Source organism: Schistocerca americana, chromosome 4 (assembly GCF_021461395.2).
Source record: "Schistocerca americana isolate TAMUIC-IGC-003095 chromosome 4, iqSchAmer2.1, whole genome shotgun sequence".
NCBI lineage: Eukaryota > Metazoa > Arthropoda > Insecta > Orthoptera > Acrididae > Schistocerca > Schistocerca americana.
The window spans coordinates 330381329-330395926 of NC_060122.1; the positions used below are offsets into that span (position 1 = coordinate 330381329).

The 14598-nt window shown below is 46.8% G+C and overlaps 1 protein-coding gene across 1 annotated transcript in view; it reads left to right on the plus strand.

The window, feature by feature from the left end:
• Positions 1-14598, plus strand: part of LOC124613450 (transmembrane channel-like protein) — a 173439-nt gene that overhangs the window by 98840 nt on the left and 60001 nt on the right. The window contains 1 exon segment of the mRNA XM_047142153.1: positions 9236-9441. Within this exon segment, the coding sequence (XP_046998109.1) occupies positions 9236-9441 (206 nt within the window).

Genomic DNA, 14598 nt, shown 5'->3' on the forward strand with positions numbered 1-14598 from the left:
GGGCACAGGTTCACTACATACCGAGTTCAGGACATAAACACAAACTCCGCCTAACACTCTATTATATTCGCTATGGGTCTTGTAATATCACCTGTAGCCATGAAGGGTAGGGGTCCGCACTGCCGGGAACCAGGTTTCCTCCTGAGCAATGCAGAAAGCAGGTATAAAGCTTAACAGTTGCTGTAGATCAGCCAGGCGGTGGAAAAAACCACCGCAATACCATTGGAGGATGATGTGATCGTGAGACTGGGAAGCCATGAAACACTCAATGAGGCAGTCTACGCCTCAGAGTCACCTGCTGCCACCGACTTATTTCCTGAACAGGCTATATCCATTGTGTCTGAGGGTCTGGAGAGATCTAGGTCCTCAGCAGATGCCAGAATCTTCACCTCAGACACAGAGCTTGTAGATAGCGCTGGTGTGGGTGCCACCTCAATTCCCTTTGTCTTAGGGGTCTTCTTTCTGGATTTCTCTCGCTGATCCTTGGGTTTCTCTGGCTGGGAGGGCTTCACTGATTCAGTCTCTGGGACTGAGGATGATCATAAAGCCCTATGACCAGCTGCTTTTGGGTGTTCAGCCACTGACAGGTATCATCTTGCCCACTAGCAGAAATCTGGGCAAGGAGTGACCCAAGGGGCCCCTTCCTAGCGAGAGGAGCCGAAGAAGACTTACGCTTCTCCAGCTGAAAAGTGGGGACCAGTGTCCCTGATGGTTGGGGGACAGTGCTCCTGAGGTTGGTGATGTGGGAGCAACACAGATGGGAGGCGGGACGCATGGAGTATTGGGATGGGATGGACGTCCACAATCTCGACATGTGATGCTGGAAATACAGCGGGAAGACGTATGGCCAAACTTCCAGCACTTAAATCACCGCATTGGGGGACGGATATATGACTTGACATCACAGCGGGTAATGTGTCACCCTCGAAGGCCAAGATGAAGGCACTGGTGACAACCTGATTATCCCTCAGACCCCGATGGACGTGCTGGACGCAATGAACTCCTCGTCGCTCTAAGTTGGCGCGCAGCTCGTTGTCAGACTGCAAAAGAAGGTCCCTGTTGAATATAATACCCTGGACCATATTTAAGCTCTTATGAGGCTTGATGGTAACAGAAACATTCCCCAGCTTGTCACAAGTGAGTAATGCCCGTGACTGGGCAGAGGATGCCGTTTTTATCTAGACTGACCCAGAACGCATTTTGGACAAGCCCTCTACCTCCCCAAACTTGCCCTCTAAATGCTGTGCAAAAAACTGAAGCTTCATCGAGACAGAAGAGTCCCCATTAGCTCTCATACATACGAGGTCCCGGGTTGAATAGGCTATGCTGCCATTCTTAGCCTGGCGTTCCTCCCATGGTGTGGCCAGAGAAGGGAACGATTTGGGGTCGTATTTCTTGACATTGAAGTTAGACCTCGATCGCTTGGAGACTGCTGGAGTTTGACCAACAGCACGAGAGGAGGTACTACGCTTAATTGCGTGTCATCCGCCCTGATGCCACCCATTCTGACCAGGGGCCCTCCCTATGGACGCCACCTAGCTGCAGCAAAGGCCACCTGGCAGGATGGCCATTGCCGGGAGTCCCGATGCCCCAAAGCGACGGGCATCTACTCCTTGGCATTCATGGTGAGTTCAAGGCGCAGGCATCAGGAGATCGAGCTCTGTGTAGTCAGAGGGCTACAACCAATAGGATATATGGCGGCCCCATCACAACGGACTGGCTACCACGCTGGATATTGGGTTCAAAGAATTCCATGGTCCTCGTCGGCGCAGAAAACGCCACTGCATAGTGGGTGGAGGAAAACGCATCGAGGAAGGTGGCCTTACTCAAGAGATGGAGGATGAGCAGGACTGTAATGCCACGACGAGAAAGTGGGCAAAAGATCTCAATGCACGACGGACACGATGCACCATGTAAGGAGCCCTTCCCCAATTGGCTCGCTCTTCAGGAAAGTTTTGAAAAATGGAGGTCAAACCCTGCAGGGGACCATCACAAAAAGGCCGAAAGGTGTGAGACTCCTTTTTAGTCGCCTCTTACGACAGGCAGGAATACCTCGGGCCTATTCTGACCCCTGGGCCCGCAGGGGGGTGGGGGGGGGGGGGGAGGGAATGTGTCTGTGATACAATATCCACAGTCGACGTCTATCTTCAGGAGTTCTGGGAACCGGGGAGATGAAAAAAATTTTTGATTTGTGTATTTATTCCACATGCGTAGTATACCTCCCGGATTTCATATAGTCCCAGAGGCAGAAGTTTAACTGGGTGAGATCTTGGGGTCTTTCAGGCCAATGTACAGGTCTTCCACGTACGCTCTGCTAATTGACTAAAGTACAGCGAAATTTTGGTACTGTGGTAGGAAGTGTGGGGGGTCTGTTCAGGTGACCTAAGTCAGTTGTATGCATTGGACTGTCCTGCATTCCAATCAAGCGAACAATGACGACTCAGCTAATGGAGCCAATTAGAACTAGATTATCAAGTTACACGCATTCGTAGTGAAGCTTACCAGCCACGGCAACGTGATGTCGAGCACAGGGAACAGAAATAAAAATGTCAAAAGAAAAAAATATTTAAAGTAATCATTGGCAGAAATCATTTATAACCTCGGGGAAAGTTGATCAAGCATGATGGATACATGCATGGTGCCTCGCTTAAGTGCGAGACGCTGGCCCAAACAGGACTTATATTGTTTTTTAAATATGGACGCATGTGATCGTCGAGAAGAGGTGGGAGCAACAAGATGATTCTAGAGTTACGAGCTCGTTATAAATGCAAATCTCTAAATTTTTTGTTACTCCTTTCATATTATGAATGTATTTCAGCTCGTGACGTGCGCAAATGCATTTAAGCTCGTTACCACATCTGACATGTGTATACAAACTGCGCAATACCCAAGCAGCAGAACAGGGATGTATCTCAGGCATGTCCTGGAAAGTAAGTCCGCGCTGGGCAGTTTGCTTGCTGTACTGTGTTTTTAACAGTAATGCTTAAAAATGGATTTCGTAGCAAATTGGTGAAGGAGTTTCGTAAGTGTTCAGACACGTGCGTCGCATATTTCACGAACTTCTCACTGCCATCAGAGCATCGTTTGCTGTCAACTCCGAAATGCATGTTTTTTTTTCAGTGTCTGAGAAAGACAACGTCTTTTAAAGAATTGGTGTGCTCGGTTCACACATAAAAATCTGATAAGAAGAAGGCTCCATAACATTGTCAGTAATATGGGACTGCTATAGGCAAAAGTGTACAACCTTCCTAAACTGAACGGGAAACTAATTCCAGGATTCTAAAGCGGCATGCTCAAAGAACAGCTAAAGAGAGCGTCTACAAAGGAGACTGTTTACAAAACAGTCGTGCATCTTTGAAGGTTTATCAGGCATGTGGGACCCTTACCAAAGAGGACCAGCAGGGGATAGCAGCCTAAATTTAGAACTAGCTTCTCCGGTTTAACATGGACTCCAAATCTTGGCGCCACTTGCCATTTCTCACTTTAACAAATAATTAACAAATCCGAAAAAAGCGAGAAATGAAAGAAAACCAAGGATAACTGTGGTGTTGAATACCAGATCTTTAATTTAATAGTCCAGCGTTTACTGACTGCATCACCGAGCCCGGTGAGCATTTCTGTACAAACGTCAGACGTATAGATACTGTATTTCAATAGTAGGCAGCTTATTACTTTGTATAAAACTCGTGAAAGTTGCGAGAATGAACTTGGCAAGTTCTCAGTTATGAAGCAAGAAAAGGTAGCGATAGCTTCCCAGAATTTCGATGAAGGTGTCACTTGAATGTATGAGGAACAGTCAAATGAAAAAAAACCTCCACAACGGGACCAAGGAACGGTTTCATCCAAAGTAATCATCATACGCGTTAAGTCATGTGTCCCACTGGGAGACGAGATGATCAAGTCTTCTTTTGTAGAAGGACATCGGACGCTGACCGATCCACAAAGGCAACCAATCTTGCACTTCCTCGTCCTACTGAAACCGACATCAATGCATGGCTTTTTTCATGTCGCCAAAGATGTGAAAATCACACAGTGAAAGACCCGGGCTGTTCTGAGGATGTTGCAGAGATTCCCAACCATATCGATGAAGCGTAGTCTTCGTCCAATTGGCAAATCGTCCAATTCGCAGTGTGAGGGCGGGCATTATCGTGTGACAGGATGTTTCTGTCCGGGCGTTTTGACTTTATGGCGCTGCAGTTTCTGCCGAGTGTCTCTATAAAAGTGAGCACTGATTATGATTCCAGTCTCGAGGAACTCGACGAGCAGAAGGCTCCTGCAGTCGAAGAAGGAGGTCATCATGACCTTACCGGAACTTATGTGAAAAGCTTTGTCAGAGATGACCTCCAACATCCTCCGTACGGTCCGGATCTTTCACCAACTGAGTTTCACATCTTCGGCGACGTGAAGAAAGACACCCATGGACGTCGGTTTCAGTCGGACGAAGAAGTCCAACAGTAGGTGTGGCTGTGGATCCGTCAGTGACCGACCGCGTTCTGCGAAACAGGAACTGTTCGTTTCATCTCCCAGCGGGATAAATGTGTTAACGGGTGTGCTGGCTACATTTGAATGGAACCATTCCATGGTCCCATTGTAGCGGGTGTTGGGTTTTATTTTACTACCCTTTATATAACGAGTTGCTGGTTTGCTTCATCCGCTAAAATGGCTATCGCCGTATGGGATCACGACACTCTAACCTGCAGAGACATCTGCTGAAACGTGCTTAGCCAAGCTGCTTTCCTGAGTTACGTCAACATCAAGTTTAAAGAAAAAGTCTATTGTCTTTCATGACTGATATATACATTATTCTATTCAGAACGGAAAATGACGCTGTATATTAAATTTTAGTGAAGGTCGTGTATGCTACAACGTCCCCTTCATTTCAATTAAAGAAATCCATCAGAGACTGTAAGTCATCAAATTTGGTTTTGCTTATTTTGGCTTTGTTTAAGTGCAACTGAAAGTTTCTTCCCTAAGTGCTGCAGATATTTGTCTGTGTAGCTGCTCTAATGTGCAGGAAAACACTCATAGTTAAGCAGTTTACAGACCACACCATTGAGAGGAAGCTATGTATCAATTCTGTAGAGAAGAATCTTCCACATGGTCCGTCTCGTGATAAGTCAGATTTTCATGTTAACAGTGACACTGTTTGCAGTAGATCTGTTATTGTTATGTGGGCATCTTATCTTCCTCCATAACGGAAGTGACCAAACGGGAACAATGTGATGATGCAGATTCCCTGCAAGTACCTGAAAAAAAAAGTAACACCAAGGATTTCAGGCCCAAATTGTTCTGTGCAAGTCCTGCAAGAAATTTAAATGACTTCGAAATTATAGAAGTCATATGGCGTTAATTTGAGTTTTTTCCTCTAATTTTCGGTTGTCTGTACCTATTTACAAGACGTGAACTTTACTGTGGTTTCAACTGAATTATAGAGAAACAAAACTTTTAAGTACGAAAAGTATTCTAGAAATTAAAATGTAAGACATAATCAAATTTTTTCTCGTTAATATACATAATGTGCGGAATTAAATAGGTATAGTGTATCAGCCATCGTGTTATATATTTCTAGTAAAAATTTGATCTGCCTCACATGTGTGTTATGGGATTAAATATTGTCTAAATTTGAGACAGCATTGCAGAAAACCTAATGCATCAATTTTTGTTATTGTTCTTTCGTAAACACTAGTATGGTTCAAATGGCTCTGAGCACTATGGGACTTTACTGCTGAGGTCATCAGTCCCCTAGAACTTAGAACTACTTAAACCTAACTAACCTAAGGACATCACACATGTCCATGCCCGAGGCAGGATTCGAACCTGCGACCGTAGCGGTCTCGCGGTTCCAGACTGTAGCGCCTAGAACCGCTCGGCCACCCCGGCCGGCGTAAACATCAGTACATCTTATATTTTTTTTCAAAATAAATGTAAAGTATTCTGAATTAACTGAGGTAAACTCCGGAACTGTATAAAATGGTTAGAATTAAAGTGCAGCTACTCACAGAGATCGTGTGGGCTGTAGTTGTCGTACGACGGAGAAAGTAAGTAGGTATTCTAATGCGTTAATGTCGAACCAATTTAGGCCTGGAAAAAAGTTCCAGTTTTGGCCACCAGGTGCAAATCTGGCACTGTGAATACAAGAAAGATTTATAGAAGTATTTCCTTGCATAACGGATTAGCAACGGGACATGGGCAGGAAAGGTCAAAAAGTGAGATAAGTATAATGTTGAATTTATGATTACTTATCGCTTACGCAATTTGTTCACTATGAGCATCTGAGACTTCAACGAGATGCTGCGTACCTGAAAGGACGTCATCAACAGTTGCTAGCAGCACTTCCGGTAGCAAATGTATGCTGGCCTTCGGATCAGAAAAAAATGGTTCAAATGGCTCTGAGCACTATGGGACTTAACATCTTAGGTCATCAGTCCCCTAGAACTTAGAACTACTTAAACCTAACTAACTAAGGACATCACACATATCCATGCCCGAGGCAGGATTCGAACCTGCAACCGTAGCAGTCCCGTGGTTAGGGACTGAAGCGCATAGAACCGCATGGCCACCTTGGCCGGCTTCGGATCAGAAACAAGCCCAACGTGCCCCTGCTAAATGCTTTCTCAGATATCTCCAGGGTCAAAAGTCAGATGGATTCAGATCAGGTGATTGAGAGAACATCTTCGTGGAAGGTTGCATTAAGCGGATCTTTCACTGGACGAACAAAATGTGGTATGTGGTTTCCTCAAAGTCGCACCATTCCAAAGCAGGAATCACATTATGTTCAAGGAGGTCTCGGTAACCTGCAAACGTGACGGCACACCCGACAGCCCCTCTTGGTGCATTCTCTTCAAAGACGAACGGACGGATAATAAACATGCTTTGATTCTACACCACACAGTCACGTACTAAGAGTACAACGGCTCTTCGTGCAGGCCGAGCGGTTTAACTGCACCCCAAATTCGGCAGTTCTGTGTATTCACTGCACCCTGTAGTGTAAAAAATGACTCTTTACTCGACAGAATATTGCCCGTCGAGATGTCAACAACTTCGATCGATGCCAGAAACTGAAGACCAAATTCAGAACGTCGCTGCGGTTCATGGGGTTTCATTTGCTGCATCGTCTAAATTTTGTACAGGTACCAGTGAGATACAGACCGCAATACTTCCCGTGCTGTTCACGATGGGATGCACAAATCCAGTGACATTGCGCGAGCACTAGCGCTACTCGAGCACGTGATGCATTGTCAGTTACAGCAACAGCAACCTCGTCAATAACTTCCACCGGGATAGGCGGCCTGCCTCTTCACGAGGCGGCACCAAACTCACCTGTGTTATCAAATTTGAACTATTTAATGTCATCGGGCTTCGCCGCAGGCCTTTCAGTCGACGATTCTGAATGCACAGTCCTTCTTCCTGATAGCCATACCGTTCACTCACGCTACGACTTGTCAAATGTCAGCGTGGACGTCGTATCGTCATACAAACATCGTCATACAAACATGTTCAGGTCCGGTCCAAAACCCTTCCCGTCAGCCAACCGATAATTCAATTAAAACTATGGGCGTTGAATGTCGCATGGTACTCTGCTCGGTGCCTGTAGTTTTAACTGAATCTTCGCCCAGGTAAGCTCGTAGTTTGCACCTGGTGGCCAAAATTGAAAGGAATTGTTTCTCGGCATAAATCGGATCCATATTAAAGCATTAGCATATCTACGAACTTTCACTGTCGTACGATAATTACAGCCCACACTGGATCTCCGTAAGTAGCTTCTCGTCAGTTGCAACCACCCAGTAAAAAAGAAATTTTACATGAAAAAATACGTGATATTTTTCACTTGAGATAGAGCCGGAAAAGTACCCAGTCTCCTGAAGGGCACGTTTACCTCAGTCCGGTAACAGAATCGTCTTTGTCACTCATCATACCACCAATCCAAAGCTGAAGAACTCTAGACCTCGTAGTGTCTTAGACTCAAAACAGTTCTTACTTCAACCCAGTCGATGAGGAGCACCTTTGCGGGACAGAACAGCCGCCTGCTAGTAGCATAACGGCAGCGACGTACACTAAAGAACCAAAGAAACTGGTACACCTGCCTAACATCTTGTAGGCCAACGCGAGCACGCAGAAGTGCCGCAGTACGACGTGGCATGGACTCGTCTAATGTCTGAACTAGTGCTGGAGGGAACTGACACAAGAATCCTGCAGGGCTGTCCATAAATCCGTAAGAGTACGAGAAGGTGGATATCTCTTCTGAACAGCACGTTGGCAGGCATCCCAGATATGCTCAATAGTGTTCGTGCTTGGGGAGTTTGGTGGCCAGCGAGAGTTTTTAAGCTCAGAAGAGCGTTCCTGGAGCCAATCTGTAGCAATTCTGGACGTGTGGTTTCGCATTGTCCTGCTGGAATTGCCCAAGTCCGTAGAATGGATGCCTACGTACGTGTCACGTGTCTGCGTCGTATCTATACCTATCAGGAGTCGCATATTACTTCAACTGCACACGTCCCACGTCATGACAGAGCCTCCACCAGCTTGAACAGTCACCTACTGACATGCTGGGTCCATAGATTCATGAGGATTTCCCCATACGAGCACACGTCCATCCGCTCGATACAGTTTGAAACGAGACTCTCCGACCAGGCAACATGTTTCCAGTCATCAACAATCCAATATCGGTGTTGACGGGAACAGGCGAGGCGTAAAGTTTTGTGTTGTGCAGTCATCAAGGGTACACGAGTGGGCCTTCGGCTCCGAAAGCCTATATCGATGATGTTTCGTTGAGTGGTTCACACGCTGACACTTATTGATGGCCTAGCTTTGAAATCTGCAGCAGTTTGTGGAAGGATTGCACTTCTGTCACGTTGAACGATTCTCTTCAGTCGCCGTTGGATCATTTTCCGGCCGCAGCGATGTGACAGATTTGATAATGTTTTAGCGGATTCCTGATATTCGCGGTACGCTCGTGATGTGGTCGTACGGAAAAATCCTCACTTCATCGCTCGTGCGCCGACGTTCAAACTCACTTAAATCTTGTTAATCTGCCATTGTAGCAGCAGTAATCATTCTAACAAGTGCACCAGAGATTTGTCTTATATAGGCGATGCTGCATATTTACATATATCTGTATTTGAAGACGCATGCCTGTACCAGTTTCTTTGACGGTTCAGTGTATTATATAAAGGTGAATGCTAGAGGCAACTCACGTTTGCGACAGATGCTGACGGCAGACACGCGGACGGCGGGCGAGCGCAAGGAGATGCTACCGCGCGAGCGGCGCACGGCCACCAACCTGGACACGCTGTGGGACTTCGACGGCGTGCTCAAGTACTCGCCCATCTTCTACGGCTACTACACGAACCGCGACGCCGCCGACACGGGCTACCGCCTGCCCTTCGCCTACTTCATGACCGGCATCGCCGTCTACGCCTACAGCTTCGTCGCGACACTGCGCAAGTAGGTCACCAACTCTGGCTGAGTCTGTTTCCTGTCCCAGCAACCCCACCGCACTTGCTATACAAGTAATTTATACTTACTCTCCCGCCAGCACAAGTGATTTAGGTTTGAAAAAAGTTACGAGTGGAGAAACAGAGACACCGTGTTGGTCACTTTGTATTACAAGTTTCAACTTTTGTTACAGGTCTTCTTCAGTTCTAGTGTCTAATTATAGCAAAACACTTTTTGTCAGCCAACCGATGATTCAATTAAAACTACGGACGTTGAAACGCTGTAGAAATAGCACCACTGTCAGAATGTCGTCAAATTGCAACTGAGTATTATTGGAGGAGGAGGAAAACGTATGATAGAAGAAAAAAGTAGTGTGAAAATTGATCACTGGATGGCGCTGTATGTGTCAGAATACGTAAATGATAATATCTGTCATGCGCACGACCCAATGAAGTTGGTATAATCACACCGCGTACACGGCTCTTCCTCGTTTCTCGTCTTCGACTTTCGCCATGACTGTCTCAATGCAGGTAAACCAGTGTTACAAGAATGATGACTGTGCACACGTCGCTCTGCAGATGTTCCGGACACTGAAGGGTTTGAAAGAAGGCATTGGTCCGATGACTGCCGTGGATTTGGAGAAAATGATTCGGAAATTCGAAAAGACGAGTTCTTTTGGTGTGCAACCTGGTAGAGGGAGGAAACGAATTGATTCGACGTCAGTGGAAGCAGTGGCCACAGCAATGCAGCAGGAGACGAGTGGTGGTGTGCAAACGTGTAGTGCACGGAGATTTGCCCGAACATTGGACATACTCGTAAGCAAAGTGCGTACAATCCTACGAAACATCCTTTTTTCCTATGAAATGATAATTAAATCAAGACCCTAAGCTGTCGACAGGCGTTGATATACACCAACGGGGACAGTTGAAAGTGTGTGCCCCGACCGGAACTCAAACCCGGTATCTCCTGCTTACATGGCAGACGTTCTATCCATCTGAGCCACCTAGGGCAGAAAATGGTTCAAATGCCTCTGAGCACAATGGGACTTAACTTTTGAGGTCATCAGTCCCCTAGAACTTAGAACTACTTAAACCTAACTAACCTAAGAACATTACATACATCCATGCCCGAGGCAGGATTCGAACCTGCGAACGTAGCGGTCGCGCGGTTCCAGACTGTGGCGCCTAGAACCGCTCGGCCATTCCGGCCGTCACCGATGGCACAGTGGATAGTGCGACTGCGGGGATTTATCCCTTGCACGCTCCCCGTGAGACCTACATTCCCCGCGCCGGCCGCGGTGGCCGAGCGGTTCTAGGCGCTTCAGTCTGGAACTGCGCGACCGCTACGGTCGCAGGTTCGAATCCTGCCTCGGGCATGGATGTGTGTGATGTCCTTAGGTTAGTTAGGTTTAAGTAGTTCTAAGTTCTAGGGTACTAATGACCTCAGCAGTTAAGTCCCATAGTGCTCAGAGCCATTTGAACATACATTTCAAACGTAATGTCCACACACTACATTCGTAGTGCCCTTGCCCATTACACTCATTACTCGCGGCAGACAATCTTACCGAGTCCCGTAAGAGTTCGGGCAATTCGTGTGCATCCAGCACAGAAGAAAAAGATCAATGACCGGTTAGCCTCAACTATGGGCAGGGGCAGGGACACTACGAATGTAGTGTGTGGACATTAAGTTGGGAATGTGGGTCTCACGGGGACCGTGCAATGGATAAACCCTGCAATCGCACTATCCTCTGGCCCCTGGTGGCTGAGATGGATAGAGTGTCTGCAATATAAGCAGGAGATCCCGGGTTCGAGTCCCGGTTGGGGCACACATTTTCAACTGTCCCCGTTGACGTATATCAACGCCTGTCGACAGCATAGGGTCTTGATTTGATTATCATTTCATTCTAAGAGAGCTGCACGGTCACCGATGGTATCTGTTCTTTCTGAAGAAATAGTGTCGCCGAAGTTGGAACATAAACTGTTTAGTTTCACCGATTAGTTGCGCAAACGCGCGGCGCGCATGCGCAGTGGCCGGTAGCGCAGTTGCCTGCAACCTAGTGTCGTCGTGTAAACTAGGCTTAAGACAGAATGCCATTTGTCACCGTTGCAGGCACATGGCGCTGTAAGGAAAGTGTATAAGCTGCAGAAAAGAATTTTGAATCATTCTAACGATATACAAGCAGCAAATGGCGAAATAAACTGTTATAAGCGACTTTGAAAAGGCCAGGCTGTTAAGGCCCGGCCTCTGGGAAACCGCATCTCGGAAACGGCGAAGCTTATCGGCTGTTCACGTGGTACTTTTTTGAACGTCTAACGGAAGTGTCTGGAGGAAGGTAAATCGACTAGTAGGCGACAGGTTACTGGATATCCACGCCTCATCGCAGAACGCGGTCATACGCCTGCCCGCTCTATAAAGCTGTGTGGGTGGAATTTTGTGGCAGATCTGACGACAGAGTACAATGAAAGTGCAGACACACGTGTTTCGGAGCGCTCCGCGTTTAGCGCACATTGTTGAACATAGGGCTCTGCAGCAGAGAACTTGCACCCATCCAAAGCTGACCAAACGACATCGTCAGTTACAACTGCAGTGGGCATGAGATCATCTAGATTGGGGGATGGCAGATCTAATAACATTGGCTGTCCTGTCCGGAGGAAGAAGTATTATGCTACGATGGACATTCGCCTTGGTTTCCATTGCACCTGTGGTAGTAATCGAGGGCATCATGACAGCTGCGGGTAGTGAACATTATTGCGGACTACCAGCACCCCTTCACATTGTCTTCTCTGACAGTGATAGCTCCTTCCAGCAGGATAAATGTCCGTGTCACAATACTAGAACCGTCTAAAGTGGTTTGACGAGCAAGACGATCATATCATGGCCACCAAAGTAACCTGATATGAACCCGATGGAACGCGCCTGGGTCGCTGTCGGGAGATGACTCCGGTCCTACAAGCTACTAGCTCTTAAATTACGAGGATTGAGTGAACTGTGCTTAAGCTTCTTAAGCCGAGCGGTTCTAGACGCTTCAGTCCGGAATCGCTCGACTGCTACGGTCGCAGGTTCGAATCCTGCCTCGGGCATGGATGTGTGTGATGTCCTTAGGTAAGTTAGGTTTAAGTAGTTCTAAGTTCTACATCAACATCTACATTTATACTCCGCAAGCCACCCAACGGTGTGTGGCGGAGGGCACTTTACGTGCCACTGTCATTACCTCCTTTTCCTGTTCCAGTCGCGTATGGTTCGGGGGAAGAACGACTGTCTGAAAGCCTCCGTGCGCGCTCTAATCTCTCTAATTTAAATTCGTGATCTCCTCGGGAGGTATAAGTAGGCGGAAGCAGTATATTCGATACCTCATCCAGAAACGCACCTTCTCGAAACCTGGCGAGCAAGCTACACCGCGATGCAGAGCGCCTCTATTGCAGAGTCTGCCACTTGAGTTTGCTAAACATCTCCGTAACGCTATCGCGGTTACCAAATAACCCTGTGACGAAACGCGCCGCTCTTCTTTGGATCTTCTCTATCTCCTCCGTCAACCCGATCTGGTACGGATCCCACACTGATGAGCAATACTCAAGTATAGGTCGAACGAGTGTTTCGTAAGCCACCTCCTCTGTTGATGGACTACATTTTCTAAGGACTCTCCCAATGAATCTCAACCTGGTACCCGCCTTACCAACAGTTAATTTTATATGATCATTTCACATCAAATTGTTCCGCACGCATACTCCCAGATATTTTACAGAAGTAACTGCTACCAGTGCTTGTTCCGCTATCATATAATCATACAATAAAGGATCCTTCTTTCTATGTATTCGCAATACATTACATTCGTCTATGTTAAGGGTCAGTTGCCACTCCCTGCACCAAGTGCCTATCCGCTGCAGATCTTCCTGCATTTCGCTACAATTTTCTAATGCTGCAACGTCTCTGTATACTACAGCATCATCCGCGAAAAGCCGCATAGAATTTCCGACACTATCTACTATGTCATTTATATATATTGTGAAAAGCAATGGTCCCATAACAGTCCCCTGCGGCACGCCGGAGGTTACTTTAACGTCTGTAGACGTCTCTCCATTGAGAACAACACGCTGTGTTCTGTTTGCTAAAAACTCTTCAATCCAGCCACGCAGCTAGTCTGATATTCCGTAGGCTCTTACTTTGTTTATCAGGCGACAGTGCGGAACTGTATCGAACGCCTTCCGGAAGTCAAGAAAAATAGCATCTACCTGGGAGCCTGTATCTTGTATTTTCTGGGTCTCATGAACAAATAAAGCGAGTTGGGTCTCACACGATCGCTGTTTCCGTAATCCATGTTGATTCCTACAGAGTAGATTCTGGGTTTCCAAAAACGACATGATACTCGAGCAAAAAACATGTTCTAAAATTCTACAACAGATCGACGTCAGAGATATAGGTCTATAGTTTTGCGCATCTGCTCGACGACCCTTCTTGAAGACTGGGACTACCTGTGCTCTTTTCCAATCATTTGGAACCTTCCGTTCCTCTAGAGACTTGCGGTACACGGCTGTTAGAAGGGGGGCAAGTTCTTCCGCGTACTCTGTGTAGAATCGAATTGGTATCCCGTCAGGTCCAGTGGACTTTCCTCTGTTGAGTGATTCCAGTTCTAGGGGACTGATGACATCAGATGTTAAGTCCCATAGTGCTCAGAGCCATTTGAATAATTTTTTAAGCATCTGGTAGCACATGGCTTAATGCATCAGGTCTAAGCAGAATCGCTGCTGTATTACGTACCACAGGAGGATCAAAACACTGTTAAACAGGTGGTCATAATGTTTTGGATGATCGTTGTAGATATTAATGTCAGTGAAGTTTAGAAATAGTTAAAAAGGCTCAGTGGAATCATTGACAGATTCCGTATTCAATTTACACATATTAGCTCGTTTGGAAACTAAACTCACAGGCCCAACGATACCGACCGACCGCCGTGTCATCCTGAGCCGATAGGCGTCACTAGAAGCGGATATGGAAGGCCGTGTGGTCAGCACTCCGCTCTCCCGGCCGTTTTCAGTTTTCATGATCGGAGTCAATGTTTATTAATCAAATATCTTCTCAGTTGGCCTCACATGGCTGGGTGCAACCCACTTGCCAACAGCGCACTGCAGACCCGGACAGTCACCCATCCAAGTACTAGCCAAGGCCGAC